Source organism: Dryobates pubescens, chromosome 14 (assembly GCF_014839835.1).
Source record: "Dryobates pubescens isolate bDryPub1 chromosome 14, bDryPub1.pri, whole genome shotgun sequence".
NCBI classification, from domain to species: domain Eukaryota; kingdom Metazoa; phylum Chordata; class Aves; order Piciformes; family Picidae; genus Dryobates; species Dryobates pubescens.
The window spans coordinates 2,710,677-2,734,250 of NC_071625.1; the positions used below are offsets into that span (position 1 = coordinate 2,710,677).

General features: G+C 45.0%; 1 protein-coding gene across 1 annotated transcript in view; it reads right to left on the bottom strand.

Annotated features, from left to right (window-relative positions):
• Positions 1-23,574, bottom strand: part of STK3 (serine/threonine kinase 3) — an 83,832-nt gene that overhangs the window by 42,321 nt on the left and 17,937 nt on the right. Inside the window, exon 7 of the mRNA XM_009898169.2 lies at positions 201-338. Within this exon, the coding sequence (XP_009896471.1) occupies positions 201-338 (138 nt within the window). The remainder of the gene's footprint in view (positions 1-200; positions 339-23,574) is intronic.

The following is a 23,574-nucleotide window of genomic DNA, read 5'->3' on the forward strand; positions in this document are numbered from 1 at the left end:
AAATAATTTTTAGAAGTGGCAAAGGAGAAATGAAGTGGAGGGAGAGACAGAAGAGCTGAGAGAGGAAAGACCACAAAGGGGAGAAGAACTAGGGCGTGAGGACAGTTAGAATGAAATTGGCCCACAGAAACTTTCACAGCAGTTTGAGACTGGAGGGAGAGACACACAACTTGCAACTTCTCAGTGACTTCAATACTGACCTGCAGCAGCTGTGTTGCTGTAGCTCTCTGCTCAGGGTTTTTCACCAAGCATTTCTTCACAAAATCTGTGAATTCATCAGACCAAAGCTCTGGCTTGCGGAAGGTGGGAGGAGGGTTTGTAGGGATCATAAAAATGGCCTAGAGTCCAAAGAGAAATAAATAAGGATCAAACAACACTGGTGAGCTGAAACAAAACCCATTATCACAGCACTGAAGCCAAGTCAGCAAATTGCTTTATCCACCTTTCTCATCAGGCTAAGCATCTGGAAGACAAATTTGAAGCAAGCTGGGATTCCCACTCAGATCAACACTCAGGAAGGAAATCCATCTGCAGCTCATGTAGCTGCTGCCCACTAGATTTTCTCTCTTTAAGCTGTAGCCCAGTGGGCACATCCCTTGTCATTGTACCTAGTGCTGTTTATCAAGCTCAAGAGATTACTCTGTTCTCTGTAGGAATGAGAGCACTGCTTGTTTAGACAGACGCCTACAAAGCTGCTGTGAAGAGCCAAGTTCACCTTCTCCTCTCTCAACTGCACTGAGAAGTGGTCAGGTTTGGTAGGATTGCTGCTTCCTTCTGCATTCAGAGTTCTTTAGAGGTAGTTTTAAAACTTGCTTTTCCTAATAAGATTTAGGAACTCATCACAGAACGGCTCAGGCTGGAAAGGCCCTCAGAGCTCCTCTACTCCAACCTCCCCACCTTGGGCAGGGATGCCTCTGAACTACACTCAGCTGCTCTGTATGAACCCTATTACCATGCAATTGGCCTTACCTACTTCATTTATGATCCCAGAGTAATTGTCAGCACAAGTGAAGTGCTGCTGCCATGGAGCAGTGGCTAACAAATTCAGCTGCTTCTGTCCTTGAAAGTAATGATCTCTTCCAAACTTTGAACTGATGACTTTTAATCTTATCTTTACCTCCTCTGAACAGCCAGCTCTGCAGTAGCTATTGAACACACTGCTCTCACAGGAGGCTGCTACCTTCTGTTTACATGGTGACAAATGTGTGCCTCCTGCTTGACTTTGCTTACCTCACTGCAGGTAAGCAAAGCTTACTTTCAGAGTCCTACTCAGCTCCAATGTTTTCTGGAAAAGCTATTTGCCTTTGCCAATTATTTTCATCAACTGCAGGCAGTTAAAAGCCACAGCAAAGAAGAGACTTCTTTTATAATTCACAAAGGACAAGGAGAAGAAAGAGGGAATTCATGAATCATTCTTTTATGGCAGGCAATAAAAGTCACAAAAGGAGGTATTAAAGAGCTAGAGTTAGGGTCCTAAATCCACCTTTATGCTTTGTATGTCTTTGAAAAATCCCTTTTAGAATGCACTAATGCCTAAAATGAAGGCTTTTAAAAGTCTTGATATGTGACATGAGCTGGATTAGCTTTTGTCTAGAATTTCAAGAAAAATACATAGCAACTACTTATTCCAAATGCTTGGTCCAAATTCATTGTGCCATGCACTTGGCTAATGTGCACCTCTCCCCCCAGCTCCCAGCATTCCCTTTGTCAGGTAGCCTGAAATGCTGGGGTTTAAGTTCTGTCCTCCCCATCTAATTCCTCTGGAACAGGTTGCCTAGGGAGGTTGAGGATGAGGGTGTTGAAGGCCAGGCTGGATGAGGCCTTGAGCAGCTGAGTCTAGCTGAGAGGTGTCCCTGCCCATGGTGGGGAGGTTGGAGGAGATGAGCTCCGAGGTCCCTTCCAACCTGAGCCACTCTAGGAGAATACAAATAAACACTCCAGGCTGCTCTAGCCACTTACTGGAGAACTGATTCTCCCATATCTAAACTAACATTTTGAAGCTATAATACTGAACTAGCTGTTATGAATAAAATCTTCATGAAGATATACTCTGCTCTGTGAGACCTCACCTGCAGCACTGCCTCCAGTTCTGGTGCCCCCAGCATAAGAGGGACATGGAACTGCTGGACAGTGTCCAGGGGAGGCCACAAAGGATGATCAGAGAGCTGGAGAACCTCCCCTATGGGGACAGGCTGAGAGTATTGGGACTGTCCAGCTTGGAGAAGAGAAGGCCATGGGAAGACCTTAGAGCAGCCTTCCAATACCTGAAGGGGGCTACAAGAAAGCTGGGGAGGGTCTTTTGACAAGGGCATGGAGTGATAGGATGAGAGGGAATGGATTGAAGCTTGAGGAGGGCAGGTTTAGATTGGAGATTAGGAAGAAATTCTTTCCAGTGAGGGTGGTGAGACACTGGAACAGGTTGCCCTAGGAGGTTGTGAATGCTCCTCCCTGAAGGTGTTGAAGGCCAGGTTGGATGAAGCCTTGATCAACCTGTTCCAGTGGAAGGTCTCCCTGGAAAGGGGTTGGAACTGGATGATCTTGAAGATCCCTTCCAACCCAAACCATTCTATGACTCTATGAGACACTGACCATGCAATTCCACTGTGCTCAAGTTGACAGCTCTTTAGCAGTGCCCACTGATGAATCATGTACACAATACTACATCTACAGTCAAAACTGCATTCACATTAGATCAGGAGAAAGAAACAAACACTCAGATTAACACCAGGAGCATTAACAACAAAACCAAAAAACCCACAACAAACAACAACCAAACCCAGAATGAGACAACCAAAACCCAAAGAAATGCAAAAACCTCACCACCACACAACAGTAACCAGTGGGGTAGAACCATTCCCTGTCACAAGCTTCCCTCTGGAATCATGACCTTTACTGTTCAAAGCAAAGTATGATTCACTGAAGATGTAAAGCAATAAAGTAATAAAGACAGAGAAAAATACATAATGGAAAGAATATCACCTGATTAGCAGCAAAGATGGGCTGCTGACAGATAAGCTCTTGCTGTTGAGCTGTGTATTTATTATTACTAGGAAGCCCACAGCATCTTGCCAGCATTACAGGTGGTAGCAGTAAATTCCTTACCTAGCTCAAACATTTTGCAATAGTGAAGGGCAACTGGAAATGTACTCAACAGAATCAGCCCTCACCTTGTGAGCAGCACCATGCATCAGAACTGTGCCTCGAGATTCACTTCTAAACTTCCTCTTGCTACCCAAAGTGGGAGCTGGCATCAACAAGCCTTTATGGGTCCCTTCCAACTTCAGAGTCTCTGATTCTGTGATACTTCCTTCATAGAATCACAGAATGTTAGGCATTAGAAGGAACCCCCAGAGATCATCCAGTCCAAACCCCTTGCCAGAGTAGAAGCACCCAGGGCAGGTCACACAGGAACATATCCAGGCAGGACTTGAAAGTCTCCAGAGAAGGAGACTCCACAACCTCTCTGGGCAGCCTGCTCCAGGGCTCTGGCACCCTAACTGTAAAGTGCTAAGAAGGAACCTCCTGTGTTGCAGCCTCTACCCATTGTTCCTTGTCTTATCACTGGGCATCCTAACACCCACCCTCCAGAGATCATCTGCTCCAACTCCCCTGCCAGGGGCAGGGATGTCTCTCAACTAGACTCAGCCACTCAAGGCCTCATCCAACCTGGCCTTAAACACCCCCAGGGAAGAGGCAGCCACAAGCATTCAGACACTATCTGGGAGACTACTTCCAAAAATTTTACTCACCAGAAGGAAAACCTAAATGAAACCACAAATGAGTTCATGATGGTTCTGAAACCCCCCTCACTCTCAGCACTGGGTGAGCTGGGTACATGTAATCAGGGGGTTAAGATTTCTTTTGAGGAGGGGAAGAGTTGGGGGAGAGTTAACACAGGAAAAAAAGAAATGGATATTAAGCTGTCCTTAGACTGAAAGAAGAATGGAGTGCTTTAACCTCCTCATTAAACGTGTGCTTGCCAGAGGCTTGTAAAACAAGGCCTTTTTAAACACACTTGTATAAGAGAACATTTCCTTTGGCTGGTGACAGGCAGCACTGCATAACTTACTCTTTAATATTGCCAAGTGATCTGAAGAGTCTGTCTCTTGACTTCAAACCTTTGACAAGCCTTACTTAAAGGCATAGATGTTGCTAACAGCACACTCTGGCTTCCTGGGACAACTGATCTCACTGATCCATCCCCCTCTTGTCCTCTCACTACTAGTGTTGATTAGTGAGTATACTGTCAGTTAGTGAGGATGGTGCTGTTTAGTGAACATCCTATTATTTAGAGAGTAAACTGTTGATTTTCACAAGCCACTAAGAGCTGTAAGCATCCTCCAGGCACTGTTTCATGCAGTGTGCTCTTTCCCCACTGTCACTCAAGAGCCTGCTTGGGATGTTCTCTTGAGGACTCCCCTCTATTCAGAAATAAAGCCACAGCGGGGTCAGCTTTCTCTCAGACCTCAAGGGAACTTCTTTTCCATTAAGTTAACCTTTACTGTTAACAGAAGGAACTGGTCTACACTGCACCTTCCAACTGTGTTTGTAACCAGAGGCCAGCTGGTGGCTAGCTGGAGACTGGCAACCCTGGCAGTTAGTTACTGGGTTTAGATCCCTTGGATCTAAAAGGCTCTTTTCCTGCATGCCACCAAAATAAACAATGTCACACTCCAGAATTTCAGCAATTGGCCAAAGCCTTCACCCTTTTTTTGGGGGGTTGTTTTCTTTGACAGTTTTGTTTTTATGAATAGCCTTGCAGAGTGACTTTCAAGGCAGTAATCTGGATTACTAGGGGCCAAGGCACCAAATCTGGAGCTAAAGACAAGCACTAAAACTATCCTCCCTTCTATTTAATTGGAGAACTCTTACCCAGGCTCAACTGCTCCAGCAGACTCACAAGGTGAGAAGACTTCTACATTACATACATCGGCACCAGAACAAGAGGACACAGTCTCAGGCTGCACCAGGGGAGGTTTAGGCTGGAAGTTAGGAGGAAGTTTTACACAGAGAGAGTGATTGCCCATTGGGATGGGCTGCCCAGGGAGGTGGTGGAGTCACCATCACTGGAGGTGTTCAGGAGGAAACTTGATAGGGTGCTTGGTTGCATGGTTTAGTTGATTAGGTGGTGTTGGATGATGGGTTGGACTCGATCTTGAAGGTCTCTTCCAACCTGGTCTATTCTATTTCTATTATTCCCTTGACTAACTTTAATTTGGGGGGGTGGTGAGAGGGTGGTCACAGGGTGTTGCAAATCTAAAGCTCTTATGCTTTCCTGATCACTATGCCCAAGCTGGCCTTTAATGAAATTATTTAGTTATTTGGGTTGCAGTGCCAGTTTATAAACATTCAGGGCACTTCAGTATCAAGTTCCTAAGCATTCCCCCAGGCTTTTGGTATTGAAACAGTAGCTTCTGGGTGCTGTCGAGAGCTCAGAATTTATTAGCAAATAAAGATTCTCATCTGCAAGAGAAATTTCTTCTGCACAGTAAAATGTTGTGTTTCTAATGCCTTTGGATTTCAGCTGGTGATGGTTTGAATTATGACACCCAGTCCTGTGCCTTGGGGCCTGCCATGCTGTAACTTTTTTCAGCTGCCTCGCCGAAGCGTTGCCTCATTTGTTATGAAATTGAAAGAAAAGTTGTTCAATAATTCTGACTAAGTTGTGCTGCTTGCATCTGCTTCTGATAAAATATTGGTAATAGGGGAAGAATTTGAAAGAACTCTGTGATTGCTGGTTTCAAATAACCACTCCAGTGATAGTCAACCAAAGACGGTTTGTCCTGCCTCGAGAGAATCATTTCTGTGTACTTAGTGGTCAGTCCAAAGGAGAGTAGCTGCATGGAGAGTGTGGATGCAGAATCCATCACAGCTCTTCTCAAAGCATGCTGTCTTTATCTGTACTGCTGGGCAGATGCACAGGCAAACATTTCAACTTTTACTTCCAGTCACTGGCCACTGTCCTATGAAAAACAGAATCACAAGCACCAAGTCTCTGAAGGCAGAGGCCCTGGATTTGTCCTATCGAAAACTTCTGCTGCTTTTGTTTTGCTGTTTTTCAGAAGAGCTCTGTGCTTGAATTTCAACTCAAGCACTGAACTGTTTGTCTTCTTTTCACACAACTCCTTTCCAAATCATTGCTTGTACCAGCAGTAGGGCCTTACAGCCCAGCAGTCTGTAAGAGGCATGCTCACACCCCCTCTGCTCAGCCTCCTGTGCTAGCTCATACCTAACTTGGACAGCATCTCTGAGACTCAGGGTGCCTACTCTAGCTTCAGTCTTCATTCTGTTCTAACAAGATGACAGATGCTGTAAAGAACTGTGACATGCAGAGGCTGTTAAACCACAATGAGTCTTGATAAGATGCTCTTTGAGATGCTTTTGACATGACCCGTGTGGTTTACTCAGTGAATATCATGAGAATCACAGCATCACAGAATGTTAGGGGTTAGAAGGGACCTCCAGAGATCATCCAGTTCAACCTCCCTGCCAGAGCAGGAGCACCCAGGGCAGGTCACACAGGAACACATCCAGCTGGGTTCTGAATGACTCCAGAGGAGACTCCATAACCTCTCTGGGCAGCCTGCTCCAGGGCTCTGGCACCCTCACAAAGTTTTCCCTTCTGTTCCCTGGCACCTCCTCTGCTCCAGCTTGCACCCCTTGCTCCTTGCTCTGTCATTGGACATCCCTGAGCAGAGCCTGGCTCCGTCCTCCCCACACTGCCCTGCACATCTTTATCACCAGCAATGAGGGCAGCCCTCAGGCTCCTCTGCTCCAAGCCCCAGCTCCCTCAGCCTGTGCTCACAGGGAGATGTTCCACTGCCTCCAGCAGCTTTATGGCTCTCTGCTGGACTCTCTCAAACAGTTCCCTGGGGTTCTTCTTGAAGTGAGGGGCCCAGAACTGGCCACAATATTCCAGCAGTGGCCTCAGCAGGGCACAGTAGAGGGGGAGGCAGATGAGATTGTTGCTATAGGTACACACAGAAATAACATTCCTGCAAAACCAGTTTAAGGACAAAAATTTACAGCCTGTATTACTGGGCAAATGATGGTTTAGTAATGTGGCTGCTGCAATCACTGAAGTATGCAAACAGCACAGCAATAGTTGAAGCAGTGACTAGAAATGCTGATATCATAGAAATGGGCCATATCATACTCCTAATTCCTAGCAGCTTGTTCCCAGTTTATACAAAAAGACCTCAAGGCAGAAGGGAGGGAGGAAGGAATTTTGAATGCAAAGGTTCTTCAAGACATGCCAGCCATATACAGTTACATGTAAATGGCCTTTCCCCTCTCCTTCCAAAGATATGTTTGCAGTCATAAAGCATATTACATTTTATTGTAGCAGTTGATACTAATGTTTGAGGAGTGGAAAACTTTGGGAAGTAAATGCTGAATCCAGACATGGTCAGAAAGAATAGCAGTGACAGATCTGCAGGCAGCTACACCAAGTCTAAATTGATGATTTCATTTAGTAGCACAGATCTTAATCATCATTTAATAGTCAGTGTTCTGGTCAGAAGCCATTCAGCCCTTGATCCCAGCTGCCATTAACAAAGGCATGTTCTTTTTGTGTTCATTACAGATAAGCTGGAGGCTTTTCCAGCCCCTCTGCATTATCAGCAGAGGTTGTAGTATGGCTAATTGCATGGCAGTTCAGCTTGAGTTAGGAATACAAATGTTGCTGCAGAAATAGAAGAGCCCCAGACCCTTATTATTTGTAGTGTTCACTGAATCTCCAGTCCTGTGTATTTCACTGCAGCAAGTTAAAGTGAGCAGACTTGAAAAGATCAGTTAGCCACTGGGGATATTAAAAGTGAAGTGGAAACTAAACTGCTTGTACTTCTTAGAATGTTAAAAATGTGGGGCCTTAAATCTGTGTGAAGGAAGAGGCCACAACAACAACTTCTGGTGAGTCTATTCATGACTCTCACCTGGAGGTGGGAAAGGAAGGGCTCCTAAATGAGCCCATTTCAATCTAAGACATCTAAAAGGTGTGCAGAAGAGGAAAAAACCCCAAAGGGTAGTTTTTCACTTCAGTTCTGTGTTTGATGTTAGCCAAACTGTAATCCAAGCAATTGTGTTCTGCAGCCACTGTGTGACCTACCCAGAGGCAACCAGCCTCGCCTCTTTTTCTTTCAGCTAATTGGCCCCTGTTTAGCTTACTAAATGTCATCTGGACTCAGTCAAAAGCAAGTGACCTGCACTGAATTAGTGCAATTGTAATACAAACAGAACATCTTGGAGTTTGGGTCTTACACAGGAAAAGAGAAAGTTGGGGGAGATTTTTCAGTTTGATAAATAAACCTGAAATAGAGGGAGCCAGACTGGGCTGCCAGTGAAGTTCACCTTTTGACTGTCTTCAGTTTAAATAACAGTAATAGTTGTCATTGGAGTTTTGTCTGTTTGGAATATTTTCCCTCCTGGAAGAATCCTCCTTAGGCTGTATCTGGTGCCAGTTATTAAATCATGACAAATGAATACCAGTGTAGGTTGATCAGACACATTTCCATTTCAGAAGGGTAATTCCTTCTTAATCTACTGAACCTGTCCAGAATTTTGTTTACTGTTTTACCCCTCTCATTTGGATCAGGATTCAATGGCTCCAAGGGAACAGAAGGGAAAACTTTTTCCCTGTGAAGGTGCCAGAGCCCTGGAGGAGGCTGCCCAGAGAGGTTGTGGAGTCTCCTCCTCTGGAGACTTTCCTAAACCCACCTGGATGTGTTCCTGTGTGACCTGCCCCGAGTGCTCCTGCTCTGGCAGAGGGGTTGGACTGCATGATCTCTGGAGGTCCCTTCCAACTCCTAACATTCTGTGACAGCACAATGCCTAAAACTGAACACAATACTGCTGCTGGAGGTCTAACATACACTGAAAAAAGAACTGCTGCATATTTCTTGCATGCCTTCTATTATTACTACTGTGTGTGGTTATGGCAGAGGGTTTGCAGTTCGTGTCCAGCAAGTTTACTACAGCTTGTTCTCACAAATATAAGTTACTCACTCTCAACCCTTTATATTAGTAAATATAATTGCAAATGCAGTCTTTCCACTTCCTGTCTCAGCAAAGGTTAATATCTTTCTGGATGTAATCACTGCCTCCTTTTCTCAGGAATGGCAGAAAATACTGTGGGAAGAAGAGCAAATATTTGTATTAGTGAAGTAAGCTATATTGTTGGGAGTTTTCCTGGAGGGAAAGTAAGCTTCTCAGTCTGAATAACAGAGTTGCAACCTTGTAGGTATTATTTCTATGAATTTTCCAGGTAGTACTGAATCAAGGGTAAAACAGGTGAAAACAGGACTAAATGAATCAAAATAGTATTGCCTGGATTCAGCCATGTAATGTGCGCTTTCAGAACCATTTCCATGTTCACTAAGAAACTACTTGTTCAAGTTCAGTGATAAAATAGTTTGTTCAAGACACCTAATGATCCAGATCTCTCAGACTCTGTGGAGGGAGGATTTTAAGCAATAGCAGGTTGCTTCTGAGAAAGGTGCCAGAATTCATCAAGATACCTTCTTCCTCTTGATTCCTCAACACCTGTTTGGCTAGGCAGCGAGTTGCCCAGCTCTTGAGCAGGTATCTGCCACAATGCACCATTTGGTCTGAGAGGCTCTTAAATGTGGGTGAAGTTCCCTGAGGTTTATGGTACAGCCTCAAAAAGAAAAATTGAGAAATTAAGTTAACCCCAGAGGTCAAACACCGTTACTGGGAAACAATTTCACACTTGCTCTGCAGTGATGTTAAAATATTTACACAGAGAGTGGTGATAAAGGAAACAAAAATGAAGGGGGAGATGTTTCTTCAGTAAAACTCTCTCTCTTGTGTATGTGTACAGCACTATTAAGAAACTCCAAAGGCACTAAATACTGATTTCCTTTTTTTCAAACAGGAGGAAAATGCTTTGTAGGACAGCACACTTGCTAAAAGCAAAGGGTGCCTAAATACAGGCCAGACAGTCTTCCCTAAACCACCTGGCAGCCACAGACATGAAAATATCATCACTGCAGGGAGCACTTCAGCTACAGAATCACAGACTGATAGGGGTTGGGAGTGACCTCTGGAGATCACCTAGTCCAATCCCAGCAGAACACTTTCAAGACAAGAGGAACATCTCCCTGTGAGCACAGTTTGAGGCTGCTGGGGCTCTTGAGCTTGGAGCGGAGGAGCCTGAGGGATGCCTTCATTCAATAAAGATGTGCAGGACAGAGCCAGGCTCTGCTCAGGGATGTCCAATGACAGAACAAGGGGCAAGGGCTGCAAGCTGGAGCAGAGGAGGTGCCACAGGAACAGAAGGGAAAACTTTTTCCCTCTGAGGATGCCAGAGCCCTGGAGTAGGATGCCTAGAGAAGATTTAAGAGTCTCCTTCTCTGGAGACCTTCCAAACCCACCTGGATGTGTTCCTGTGTGACCTGCCCTGGGTGCTCCTGCTGTGGAGTTTATCAAAGCCCTGTTCAGAAAACACTAAAGCAGCTTTTGGACTCACAATGCCAGATCCAAAGCACTGCAACAGAATTCACCCTCTCCTTCTGTGAGTTAATGACAAAGAGAAATTTAACAGGTTAAACTTTCTGTCAGCTAAATTCTGCTCTCAACTGGCATGAAGTCAGCAGCAGCAGCACTGCAGCACATGCTTTAGCCAGACAAAGAAATGCACCTCTGTGCCCAAACTCATAGTGCTCAGGCACTATGAATGGATCCAGCATCAAAGGTTATGAACTGCAGCCCAAAACAGCAGGAATGTTTTCCATGGAGAGAGGTAAGCATGTAAAGGAGCCCAGGGAGCAGGGATGTCACTTTGGATACAGACACTCACTAGTGCAGGGTACTGCTCCTGAGCTGGAGCCAAGTCACGTCCTGCCCTCAGGGAGCACTGCTATCTGAGCACCCATCAACTTTTCAGCACCCAGCCAGCCAGGCATGCCCTTTGGCTTTTAGCCTCTCCTACAGCTCATCCCAGGTTACGGTAGTTAAGACTTCTCTCTAGTACCACCAGTTTACTGCAGTATTTCCAGCCTAGCAAGAATCACAGAATCATTGGAGAGCTACCCTCACACTCCACAGATTCTCAAACCAAGAAAATGGCATCACATCCACTTGCTCCAGCGTCCCCATTTATATAGGACAGCTCACTTGAATGCAAGAAGGATCAACTTCTAACAAACTGTGTGTTGATGTCTCCACACAGCTCAATTATCCTGCCTGTTACACAACACTGCAGTCAGTAAGCTTCTCCTGCAGCTTCTTTTAGAAGTTTAACACTCACACGTGCTATTTTCCCCCCTCGAAATCAAATGCTTACCACTTCTGAATACAAAAGCTGAAGTTTGCATCAATTAGTCACATTATACAGAGAATAAACAAAGGGCAAGATGGAGTTACTTTTTTGCCTGATGAAGGAGGAATGTATTTGAAAAGCACACACCGCTGATCTGGAGAAGCTCCTGGAAACAAGTCAAAGAAGGACAACATGGGCAAAGCTCACTTGTGTCTGTAGACACCTGTCCAGTGTAGACAAGGTCAGAGTTCACAGACATTACATTACTTATACACAGAATACACCAGGTTGGAAGAGACCTTCAAGATCATCGCGTCCAACCCATCAACCAATCCAACACCACCCAAACAGCTAACCCACAGCACCAAGCACCCCATCAAGTCTCCTCCTGAAAACCTCCAGTGATGGTGACTCCACCACCTCCCCAGGCAGCCCATTCCAATGGGCAATCACTCTTTCTGTATAGAACTTTTTCCTAACATCTAGCCTGAACCTCCCCTGGCGCAGCCTGAGACTGTGTCCTCTGACTTAAGGAATACCCTACTGGAAACAGCTTTAAAAGCAGAGCATGCTATCTACAAGCCAACTTCCACTCGACTTCTCTGCGGGTGAACAAGACCACTTTCACACACAGCTTTTACTGCCATGGATACCAAAAGCCACTCCTGGAGAGCCTTTCAATGCATTTTTCAAAGAGTGTGACACCCCAAAGTGGCATTAACAGAGAACATTCTCCTAGGAGAAAGGCCAACTGCACACCCAAGTCATTGGAGCCAGCTCACAAGCTGGCGACTGTGCGGCAGAGCTTTCAGTATCGAGTCAGTAAAAGGCTGAAACAAAAAAGCCAGGGCTGGTTTCATTCTTCTCCAAACCCAGGGTGGTCTAGGGGCAATTTTTGATACCAGTGGTGTTGCCAGGGAAACAAAATGGAAACAGGTGCCATCAAATTCAAATTTAGCTCCATTTTAAACCACCTTAAAACAAAGTTTCCATAAACTTTTTAACTGATACTACTACAAAGTTGACAATACTTTATAACAAGAAAAGGATTATAAGTTGTCTTTAGACCATCAAGTTTTAACTGAAACAAATTTAGACTGATTGGCAATCCATCTTTTTAAATAAATAAATTTCTGCCATTAAATATGCATCTTTAAGAATGACCAAGTGTACATTTTGAGGCAATATAATACCACGACAGAAACAGGGTACACACACTCTCCGTTCCACTTTCTGCCTCCCTTTCAATCTAAGCAATTCTGAGCATTTTTTAACAAAGTAAACACCCAGTGTAGTCTTTTAAAAGTGTTTAAAAATCCTACAGTGAGTAGCAATAGGACCCTAATATTTTCCCCCTAATTTGATTGTGGTTTTCTCCCACATCAGTAAAAAGTCAAATCAATCTCCCTTTAACTAAAGCCCAAGAAAATACACTGCTGCTTTTTCAAAGTGTCATAACATGGTAAGAATTTGGCAATACAATAATCAAGTCTCTTTAAAGCACTTCCTCCGAGTCAGCTAGCTACACAGACAGAAAACATGTCAAAGAGGAAGGCAAAAACGATCATACAACCAACTCCCCTCCATAAATAAGTGTTGATTCAAGCTTCCAAGAACCTCTTAAAACTATTTACTGACTTCTCTCTTGGCTTAACGAGACACCAGTCACATACAAAAAGGCCAAAGAGACCTGCTCCGATTCAAAGCAATACACAAATTCCCTCCTCCTCAATAAAGCTGGCTGCCAAACCTCTGGATAAAAACTAACCTGGTGTTATTTTCTGTTCAGGCTGGAACTTGAAAGACGAGAGAAACAAAAAGGAAGCAGAGGCACATGCCGTAAATATATACAGCTCCTCACTTCCAGGGGTTTAAGGCTGGGCTGTATTTTACAATATTCTGCAGAGCACAGTAGAATTTTTAGTAAAAGGCCTTCTAAGTCTGAGCATAAACACCTTGCTGAATGATTTCCCAAGTCCACAGGGCAAGCTAAAAAGGAATGGAGGAAATCAAGCGGAAAATGCTGCGGCCAAACAATGGGAAAGCTTTTTCAAATAGGAATGTCTGCAATTAATAACCAAGTCTTGTAAGACTGAGACTGGGCCTGTAGTTTTAATGCATCTTGATGGTTTATTACCAACTGCCTATTCCAAACAATGTTTTCTTGGGATTCTTAAGCTGCAAAATGTTTTGCTTCGCACTCTGTTCTGTGTTTACAGTTTTATTAACGTGACAAATGAGCAGATTTGGAACTTCTGAAGGAGCTTGTTTTGGTTGAGGGCTTGTTTGCTGGCCCATTTTTAACATTTACCCAGGGAGAAAGCAGCCTGCAGAGAATTATGTTAACTTATGCTGCACTAGGTTTGTTGAATGCTTTCATTGCTCTACACACAGCAAGTTCTACCAAATAATCTTTAGCAATGCTTAGAGATCCAGGGCTTAATACAGTGCTCCATTAAGACATCAAGAATACTTCCAGCAATTTCATGGCTCTGATCACTGTTCCAAGGCCTCTGAAAAACAGTACACCCAGGCCAAACATGTCCCTAAGTATCTTGCAATTACACAGGAAGTATCATGGTATGGGCCTTCCTTCAGATTAGCACTCCTAAGAAGCTGATTCATACACACAAGACCATAAAAGCTTAGAATGTCTGGCGTTGGAAGGGACCTCAGAGATCATCTCCTCCACCTGCCTACCATGGGCAGGGACACCTCTCAACTGGACTCAGCTGATCAAGGCCTCATCCAACTTGGCCCTCAACACCCCCAGGAAGGAGGCAGCCACAACCTCCCTGAGCAGCCTGTTCCAGAGTCTCAGCACCCTCACACTGAAGAACTTCTTCCTCAGCTCCAGTCTAACCCTGCTCTCCCTCAGCTTCAACCCATTCCCCCTTGGCCTGTCTCTGGACACCCTCAGGACAAGTCCCTCTGCAGACCTTCCTGCAGGATCCCTTCAGCTATTGAAAGGCAGCTCTAAGGTCCCCCTGCAGTCTTCTCCAGGCTGGACACCCTCACTCCCTCATCCTATCCTCATAGCAGAGGTGCTCCAGCCCTTGGATCATCTTTGTGGCCTCCTCTGGACTCTCTCCAGCAGCTCTGTGTCATTCTCATGCTGGGGACACCAGAACTGGAGGCAGGACTGGAGGTGAGGTCTCAGAAGAGGAGAGTCAAGGGGCAGAATCCCCTCTCTTGGCCTGCTTGCCACACTCCTCTGGATGCAGCATTACACAACATTAACCAAGATGAAGCTTCCTTTACAGTTATTTTAGTTAAGGTTTGAAGTGAGCTCACTGGTGTGTAATTATGAAACTACTACACTGATCCTCTGCTTACTTTGAAAGTGATTAATCAAAGTCAGAGAAAACCAACCATCAACTGCAGCATGTTTCAAATTTCCTATTCAGGAGTAAGTCTAAAAAGAGGAACTAATTTAATTTTAATTAAATCCTCATTTAGAAGTATGAAAGCAATGTTTTCCATTTAATTCAAATTAAACCCCACTTCCAGTGCAAATTTCAGGCATTCTCAGCTCCTGCTACTTCATTACACACACCAGATTAGTGTTTCCTTGTCGTGCACACACACAGCCAAACCTGGGGGCAGAGGATCAGAGAATCACTAAGGCTGCAAAAGACCTTTAAGGTCCTTAAGTCCAATCATAATCCAACTACCATGACCACTAAACCACGACCTGAAGCACCACATCTACAGCTTCTTGATCACCTCCAGGGATGAGGACTCCACCACCTCTTTGGGCAGCCTGTGCCAACCCCTCACCACTCTCACACGACAGAAGTTTTTCCTCATATCCAACCTAAACCTCCTCTGGCACAACTTCAACCCATTTCCTCTCATCCTATCATCTTTTCTTACTTGGGAGAAGAAAGCAACAGCAGTCTCACTCCAACCTCCTCTCAGGGAGCTATAGAGAGCAATGAGGTCTCCCTCAGCCTTCTCTTCTCCAGACTAAATAACTCCAGCTCTCTCAGCTGCTCCTCATATGATGTCCTCCAAACCCTTCCATCCAACTCTGTTTGCCATTAACCCCATCTTTTACTCTCCTCTGCTCCTTACATTCTGCCCTACATCATTTTTCCTCTCTATGAAGAGTCAGATACTGCCAAGGCAATATCTTGATTAAAAGAAATTAGATGATCAGGCCAGTTCTGCACCCTTTGTGACTCCCTAATGCACCAGAACTGAACTACTGTTGGTACCCAGCCCTTTATGATGTTTGCACTCACAGAGTGCCACAGCTCAGAGAAACCTGCCAGTCATTTCTGTGGGAAAAGGGAGTACAGACATGTGGCACTTGAGGCTGGCTGCCTCCTGTTCCTGCCACACAAGCTACACCTCCAGTGTCCCGAGGGTCCAGCCCAGTGGGTGGACACAGGAAGCAGCATAATATCCTGCTCCTTATAAATCCATCTGCAAAGTCTCTCTCTTCCTCTTTCTTCCCTCTCTGCTCCCATGGGAGATGCTCCCTATCAGGTAACGCTGGGGGAGTGTCTCAAGGCCTCTTAGGCCTGGCCAGGCCCAATGCCAGGAGGAGCAGGGAGGAAGCAGTCTCAGCCCTGGCCAGCCTGAGACTTGCCTAGCAGTGTGGGGGAAGAAAGAGCCCTGGGGGGTTTGGGTATACCCTCAGGTGGGGAGATGGGAAGTGTTGGGAGGCTCTTGGGTATGCTATATGGGACTCTGTGTGCTTTGGGATTCTTTTGCCACTATGCTTTGTAGCTTCTGTGAAACACTTACTGCTTCCCATTTCAACTTTCCATCACTTTTGCAATCCATTTGTGTGATGTCATTTTTTTGCCCCTTTCAGGGGCAAGAGAGGATCTGCCTGGCCTCAAACCAGGACAAGACACTTGACAAAGCACTGCAGCAAAAACCCCTTCAAAAAGTTCTTTGCAGTATTAGAGAGAATACTTTAATCCACTCTAAGTTTTGCCAGAGGACAAATGGTCTTTTCCCTGCCTTGCTTGTACAACAGCACGACAAAAAAGCTCTGCAGATGAACTGGGCTGATGTTAAGCCTGCTACCCCTCTGCACAGCAAGCTGTCAAGTCTTGGGAACGGGATGCTGCCATGCCACACATCACTGCAGGAGGCATGACACATGTCACTCAATCTGGTAAATTCCAGCACTGAATTACTGATTGCAGTTTAAGAAAATAAAGTCATTGTCACAGGCTTTATTTCCTGTATTTTGTAACCACACACCTCTCTCTGAGGACATCCCACTGGGTGTTTTTCACTCCATTTTATCTTTCTGGGGTAAGCTGTGCTTGGTACATAGGAACTGTCACTGAAATTCTATGCTAAGCACACTGAGAAATGGGAAGAAACTCTATTTCTGTATCACAACAAACTAAACTATACCCCAGGGCTACTTGCCTGGGCTGACCTATTTATTTACACAGAAAACTCCCCACTGTGTCCTCTACAGTGAGTCCAAAAGGTCTGGCAACAAGTAAGCAAGTTAATTCCTTTTGAAATTTGCTTCCTCCATGAATCCTTCAGACATGAAATGCTAACAAAGGAAGTTACATTAAAAGGTTCTGTATCTGCATGGATAAAGAGCAGCAGCCTAGGAAAGCACCTGAACCTTCCTTAGATCATCCTACACACACACACTGAGCTCATTTTAACTAAAACCCAGAATTCAGAACTAAAAGTTTGCAGAACCACACACACCTTGAAATTAAAAACAAACCCAACAACAGACAGCAAACTACGGAGGAGGATCTCTGCAGCTCTAAGAGCACTTTGCCCATGAGCCACAAGTCCAACCTTGACAGCAGTTTTTCCACGGGATCACAGCCTGCAACTCATTTACATTCAGCCCTCTGCTAGAAAGTCAACCACAGTCAAAACTAACATCAAACTGACACAACTGCCAAGTGCCTAAGAAGTGGCTCTTCTCACCTAGTAAAAATGACACAGCTGCAATAGTTAAGTTGCCTTAAATGTATTCCATAAAACTCAAACTTATTTCCTTCAGTTACATAGAGCAACCCAGAGAAAAAAATCTGCTTTTATGCACCCATGAAAGAATGCTGACAAAATAAACAGCTAAGTCCAACTCTCACTGCAATTACAGCAAGCACCAACTGTGGCATTTTAACTCCCAGCAGGAGATCAGGAGAACTGATACCTAAAACTCAAGGTTCTAGCAAAGTTTATGTAAATCTCTCGTTTAGGAGTGCACATCAGGTATTTGCTCACCAAAAACAAAGGACTAGTACAGATGTGCAAGTTCAAAGGCAGGCAATTACTTCATTTGTCCAACATTTATCCTCTCAGTTCCAGAAGCCTTGTTGAAAGAAGTCAAGCTTTAAGCAGGGTCTTAGGAATTACACCTCAGCAAGAACTTACCACACTAGAAGCATCCAGGTAAAGAGGTCCACACTGATCTTTGCTGAACTTCATTAGGTTTGTGTATTGGGCAAAGATGAACCCAGTGGAGTTTAACAAGGGTAAGTGCAGAGTCCTGCACCTGGGAAGGAACAGCCCCATGCACCAGTACAGGTTAGGGAGAGTAGCTCGACAGGGAAGAGCCTTGGAGTCCTGCCTGAGAAGTTGTTCTCCATGGGTTAGCAATGTGCACTGCTGGCAAATAAGGCCAATGGTGTACTGGGGTGCATTAAGAAGAGCGTGTCCAGCAAGTGAAAGGAGGTTCTCCTCCACCTCTACTCTGCCCTGGTGAGACCACATTTGGAATACTGTATCCAGTTCTGGGCTCCCCAGTTTAAGAGGGACAGGAATCTACTGGAGAGAGTCCAGTGGAGGGCTAGGAGGATGTTTAAGGGACCGGAGCATCTCTCTTAGGAGGAAAGGCTGAGACCTGGGGCTGTTTAGTCTGCAGCAGAGAAGGCTGAGAGGGAAACCGATCAATGTCTAGGAATATCTGAAGGGTGGCTGTCAGGAGGATGGAGCCAGGCTCTTTTCAGTGATAGGAAAAGGGGCACCAGATGTAAACTCAACCAGAGGAAATTCCATCTCAACAGAAGGAAAAGCTTTTTCACTATGAGGGTGACAGAACCGTGGAGCAGGCTGCCCAGAGAGGTTGTGGAGTCTCCTTCAGAGACTTTCGAAATCTACCTGGATGTGCTCCTGTCTCACTCCTCACAGCCACAGTCTGCATTTAGACCACTTTACATCAAATGGGGGGGAGGGGAGGAAATCCATTTAAAGCTTACAGAGGCCCAAAAATCTTGCAGCAGCTTTTTGGGAAGCCTACAGCAAGACATGCTTCTCCAGTTCCAGACTACGGCCTCAACCATATCACACCAAGTGTCTCAGGTCTCCACTGTAAACATGTATTATACACACTTTTCTATATATCAGATACAGTTATGATTTATGCATGTGGAATGGCTATGACACTGTGAGACAGCACACACTAGAACATGCTCCTGAGAAGTCAGATTCTTCCAAGAACAGCAAGATAAGACCAGAGGAAGGGAGAAGTCACTATGTTGTTGTTCCTGTAACTACATGCATCTCTACCACTCCAAGAACTGCATGAGTTCATAGAATCACAGAAGTGAATCATCTCATTGTTTTGGTTGGAAAAGAGCTCTAAGACCATCAAGTCCAACCACTGAGCCAACCCCACCACAGCCATTAAAGCAGGTCCCAAAGTGCACCTCCCATGCTTTGTGACAAGCCTTAAGATTTAACTCTTTTAAAATGATGACTGTGATACACCGTCTACAAAGCACAGAGGGGATTTTCTTCTAAGGAAGCTACCATAACACAGACTGCACAACAGAAATATCAGAGAGTTAGGCCCTTTCTGAGGAATCAGTGAGTCATATCACAGCTCCCTGCTGTGCACATGATACTCAACAGGTAGCAAAACAAACAATAATGTGCCATCACAAGCCACCTATTTTAAATCCCTGTAAATATTAGTTTGCTCCGTCTAGAAACAGCAACATCTCAAGTGAGACATTAACAAGGAGTGCCTCAGAGGGCTCTTAAAAAGGGAAGGCCTTTCAGAAGTTAACCTCTTTTCTCCAGATAAGCAGAAGCTATGTAGTATACTTTTATAAGCCTGCTCTGAATGAAGAGCAGCAACGCCGAGATAAGATAGGTGAGCTGGCACAGAAAACAGAAACCAAGGAGAGGATTCCATCTGCTGGAGAGAAGAAACCCAAGCGACTCCCCACAACGACATCTGAGGTCTCCAGAAGCTGTTTGTCTTTATCCCTTTCCTCAACTTCTGGCACAAAAGGCAGAGAGGAAACTGCTTTCTCAGTGACTGAAATACTGGGGTGTCTCGATCAGACAGCGATGCTCAACGTGACATCTTCCTTTGGGTGTTACAGCTTGAAAAAGCAATCATTCTCACTTCAGTCTCCAGTTTTAATGCAGTATGCTGAGAATTAAAAAACCTGGCAAATGGGAGATTGTTCTAAGACCCATCAGGAGTAAAAGGTTATTACAAACAGATTAGTGCGGAGTGGAAATGACACAGGCTAAGCAGGAGGCATAGATAATCTGGGTAAGTGCCATGGAAAAATAAATATCATGATTGGACTTAAGGCAAATGGAAGCAGTTCAAATTGGCTTCCTCTAATTCACTGCAGAACATGTGATACCCACATGTCTATTTCCAACAAACCTCACCAGAAAGAAACAAGGGCCAATACAGGGACGTGTTGAAAAAGCATCTACCACCAGCTCCTTCCACCCCCCAGGCACAGGCATTACCCAATTATTGCAATGAAACAATAAGAAAATTAGAAAGCCAGAAATAATACAGATAAATAAGGCCTGAAAAGGAGAGACTGCAGAAAGCAGTTAATGGCTTGGATTAAATCCAGACAGCGGTGGGACACAAATACTTCTGTCACTACAGCACAGCACACATGTTGCAGTCAATGGGGGACATGAGAACACAGCTATTAAACACATCGCTGCAGCTGACCCTTGCTCTAGAACCATGGCGAAGTCCCCTTTAATTAGCTCCCCTGCAACTTGGTAATTGCTCATCCCAGCAGAGCAATCAAAGGCAGATGCAAACAGTGTGAGCCACATTAACCCCAGTTCCTTCACAGCCTCCTGCAATCAGCGTGCTTTCAGCCCTGCTAGATGGGTTGGCACGATTTTCTGATTTATCAGCAAATTCCACGCTGCTTCCAGTGGCTGTATCACCACCTTTTAGAGTACTTTGTCCTCCTTTAAATCTACTTGAAAACACTTCTGTATTTTCTCTTGAGTCTTCACCAAAGAAAGCTTCACTTTTCATCATCAGCAAGAGCACAAACGGCTTCTGACGCCGAGTACGCGAGGCATTCCATAACCCTGACGTGAATACGGCATTACATTTACTGGGCTGGCAAATGGTCTTGACCTTTGAGCCTCAAACCAAGTATGACAACTGCAGGTTCTGCTGAAACTCAGGTTTTGCATCCACTGCTGACACGTGTGCAGTCCAATGTGCTAACAAAGTCATACTCAAAGAGAAGAATCCTGCTGGGTTTTCCCTCCATGACATTCCACTTTGCACCCCCCCACTTCTCATTCTTTCCCAGCTGAAACCAGCACAATTCTTTGGAGTAGCTCAGTGTGGTTAAGCAGAGGAAGCTATGCTTGTTTGCATGGAATCTGCTGTTTCCTCTCTGCCAAAACACTTGTTTAAAGAAGTCATGTAATATTTCTATTAAGCTGTAAATGCAGTTGACAAGGAAATGGCCTACTGGCAGTGCATTACCTTTGTGGCAGTGCCAACCAGCCTACAGCAAAACAGCTCACATGGCAATTTCAACATGCATTCCCAAGGAACAAAACTGTGCCTTACATAAATACCACAGAACTCCAGCAACATCTAGAAAAAGCAATGAAAATTTGCCCAAGCTTTCATGCCTGCCTGTATCAATTCTGTGTCACAGCTAAAACAAAGTAGGAAAGCATCTGCATATGTCCGAGAGCCCTGTGAAGCTGTATCGAATGACACTGGGAAAACTAGTGCAGCTTAAATCTGTGTATTTCTTGTTAACCACTGTAACAACTCACTAATAAAAATTAAGGAAAACTGTAGGTATCAAATATACAAGATCACCAAGTGCATACAAGTTCTTAAAAAGCATAACCTAATTTATTAACAAGAACACATGTTCTACGCAAGCCACGATTGTTGTGTTGAATTACTTTGGCCTTTGATAGGACTCATTTGATTACAAGAATTAAACAGACTCACAAGCTTTCAAACTCAATGACCTCTGATTTACAAGCACCTATTGTCAAGCATATAAAAACCCTCTCTGATAACACAGTCTTCACCTTTCAACAGCTAGCACATGGAATGATGGCAAAATGAACTCGGAATCATGCAGCATCACAGACGGTTTAGGGCTGGAAGGGACCTCAAAAGATCACCCAGTTCAACCCCCCTGCCAGAGCAGGCACACTGGAACACACCCAGGCATTCCAGAGAAGGAGACTCCACAACCTCTCTGGGCAGCCTGCTCCAGGGCTCCATCACAGTAAAAAAAGTCTCCTCATGTTTCCATGGCACCTCCTCTGCTCCAGCTCGCACCCCTTGCCCCTTGTCCTGTCACTGGACATCCCTGGGCAGAGCCTGGCTCTGTCCTCTCCACACTGCCCTGCACATCTTTATCACCAGCAATGAGGGCAGCCCTCAGGCTCCTCTGCTCCAAGCTGCCTCAGCCTGTGCTCAGCAGGGAGATGTTCCACTGCCTTCAGCAGCTTTCTGGCTCTGTGCTCGACTCTTGCAAGCAGTTCCCCGAGGTCCTTCTTGAACTGAGGGGCCCAAAACTGGCCACAACCAAAATCCTCAGCAGGATCAAATTCTTTAATTTGTCATCAACAGTTCTTCAAAATATTTCCAACTGTTATTTCATCTTAAGTTAAACTCTCATCAACAACAAGCTTCAGAGATACCACTTTTGTTCTCAGCTTTTGCCTGAGTATTTTTGGTTGGAACAGTAACTTTAAAATATCTAATCACACAGGAAAAGAAGGAGGGGGGAATAAAAAAAGCCCCCAAACACATGATGCAGGAAAATTCCTAAGCTGTGCTTCCAAGACTGTAAAGTGTTTCTAATTGCAAAACACTTACTAGCTCTAATTGAGCTGTGTGCTGCCCCAAAACTGCAGGAAACATCCCTGCTCCAAAAAGCACCCACAAACAAACAAACATGAGAACCCCACTGCACTGGTTTAAGCTGAGTGGCCCCAGGAGGAGCAACAAGGCATGGGGGACCCCCTAACAGAGTAGCACAGAGCAAGCTGGATCCTACCTTCTACAGCATGCTCCCTGTATGGCAGGAAAGGGGTTGGCCAGGGTTGACTTGTGATATGTTCTAGTGCTTGGAAAGTTTCCTCTTCCAGGCTTTTTGTGTTTCTTCCCCAGTTTCCAGACCGGTGGCAAATGCTTTGTGGGGGCTACAGCAATGGAAGGCAAACAACTGGCAGCACAGAGGTAAACCCATCTGGGCAGCTGAACTGTGGCAAAATACTGCTGCTCAAGCAGGGAACTCGGTGATCAAAGTATGTCATGCAGATGCCCAGGTACCCAAGAGCTGAGCCACTGAAGAACATCACAACACCCAGCAGGTAGATCAAGCTGCTAAGATTAGAGTGCCTCAGGTAGATCTGGATTGGCAACATAAGAATGAATCATTTCTAGCTCAGTGGGCCCACGATGCTTCGGGCCATCGAGGAAGGGATGGGCTTGGGGTCAAGGGCTGGACTTAACCAGGGACACTACAGCACAGGTTATCTATGAATGTGAAATGTGTGCTGCAAGCAAAAAGGCCAAGTGGGCAAAGCCTCTGTGGCACAGGGGATGATGGCTGAAACATAAATATGGGGCAACCTGGCAGGCTGATTGCATCACAGCCACAAACCCATCAAGGCAGTGGTGACTTCCTTACAGTCCTTCCTTACACTAAGATCCTAACCCAAGACATCAACAAAAGAAAATCCAATTAAATAATCAAGTATTCACACCACTTTTGCAACAGATCAAAGATGAAACAACAATTAATCTCTTTGAGCAATATCAAGTGGCTTCAGAACATCAAAGGGGCTTTCAAAATGAACAGCTGGAGAAGGGCTACTTATTGCTGCTCAGTGCAATCAGTGGAGCTCTTCCACAGCCCACTGGAAAGAATACAAGCATGACTAACAGTGGCAACAGTTCTACCTCTGTAAACACTGCTCTCCATTAACTTCTCCAGGTAATTCAGTTTTGGAAAAGTAAACTAATTAACAGAATCCCAGAATGGCTCAGGCCAGAAAGTACCTCAGGAATCATCTCC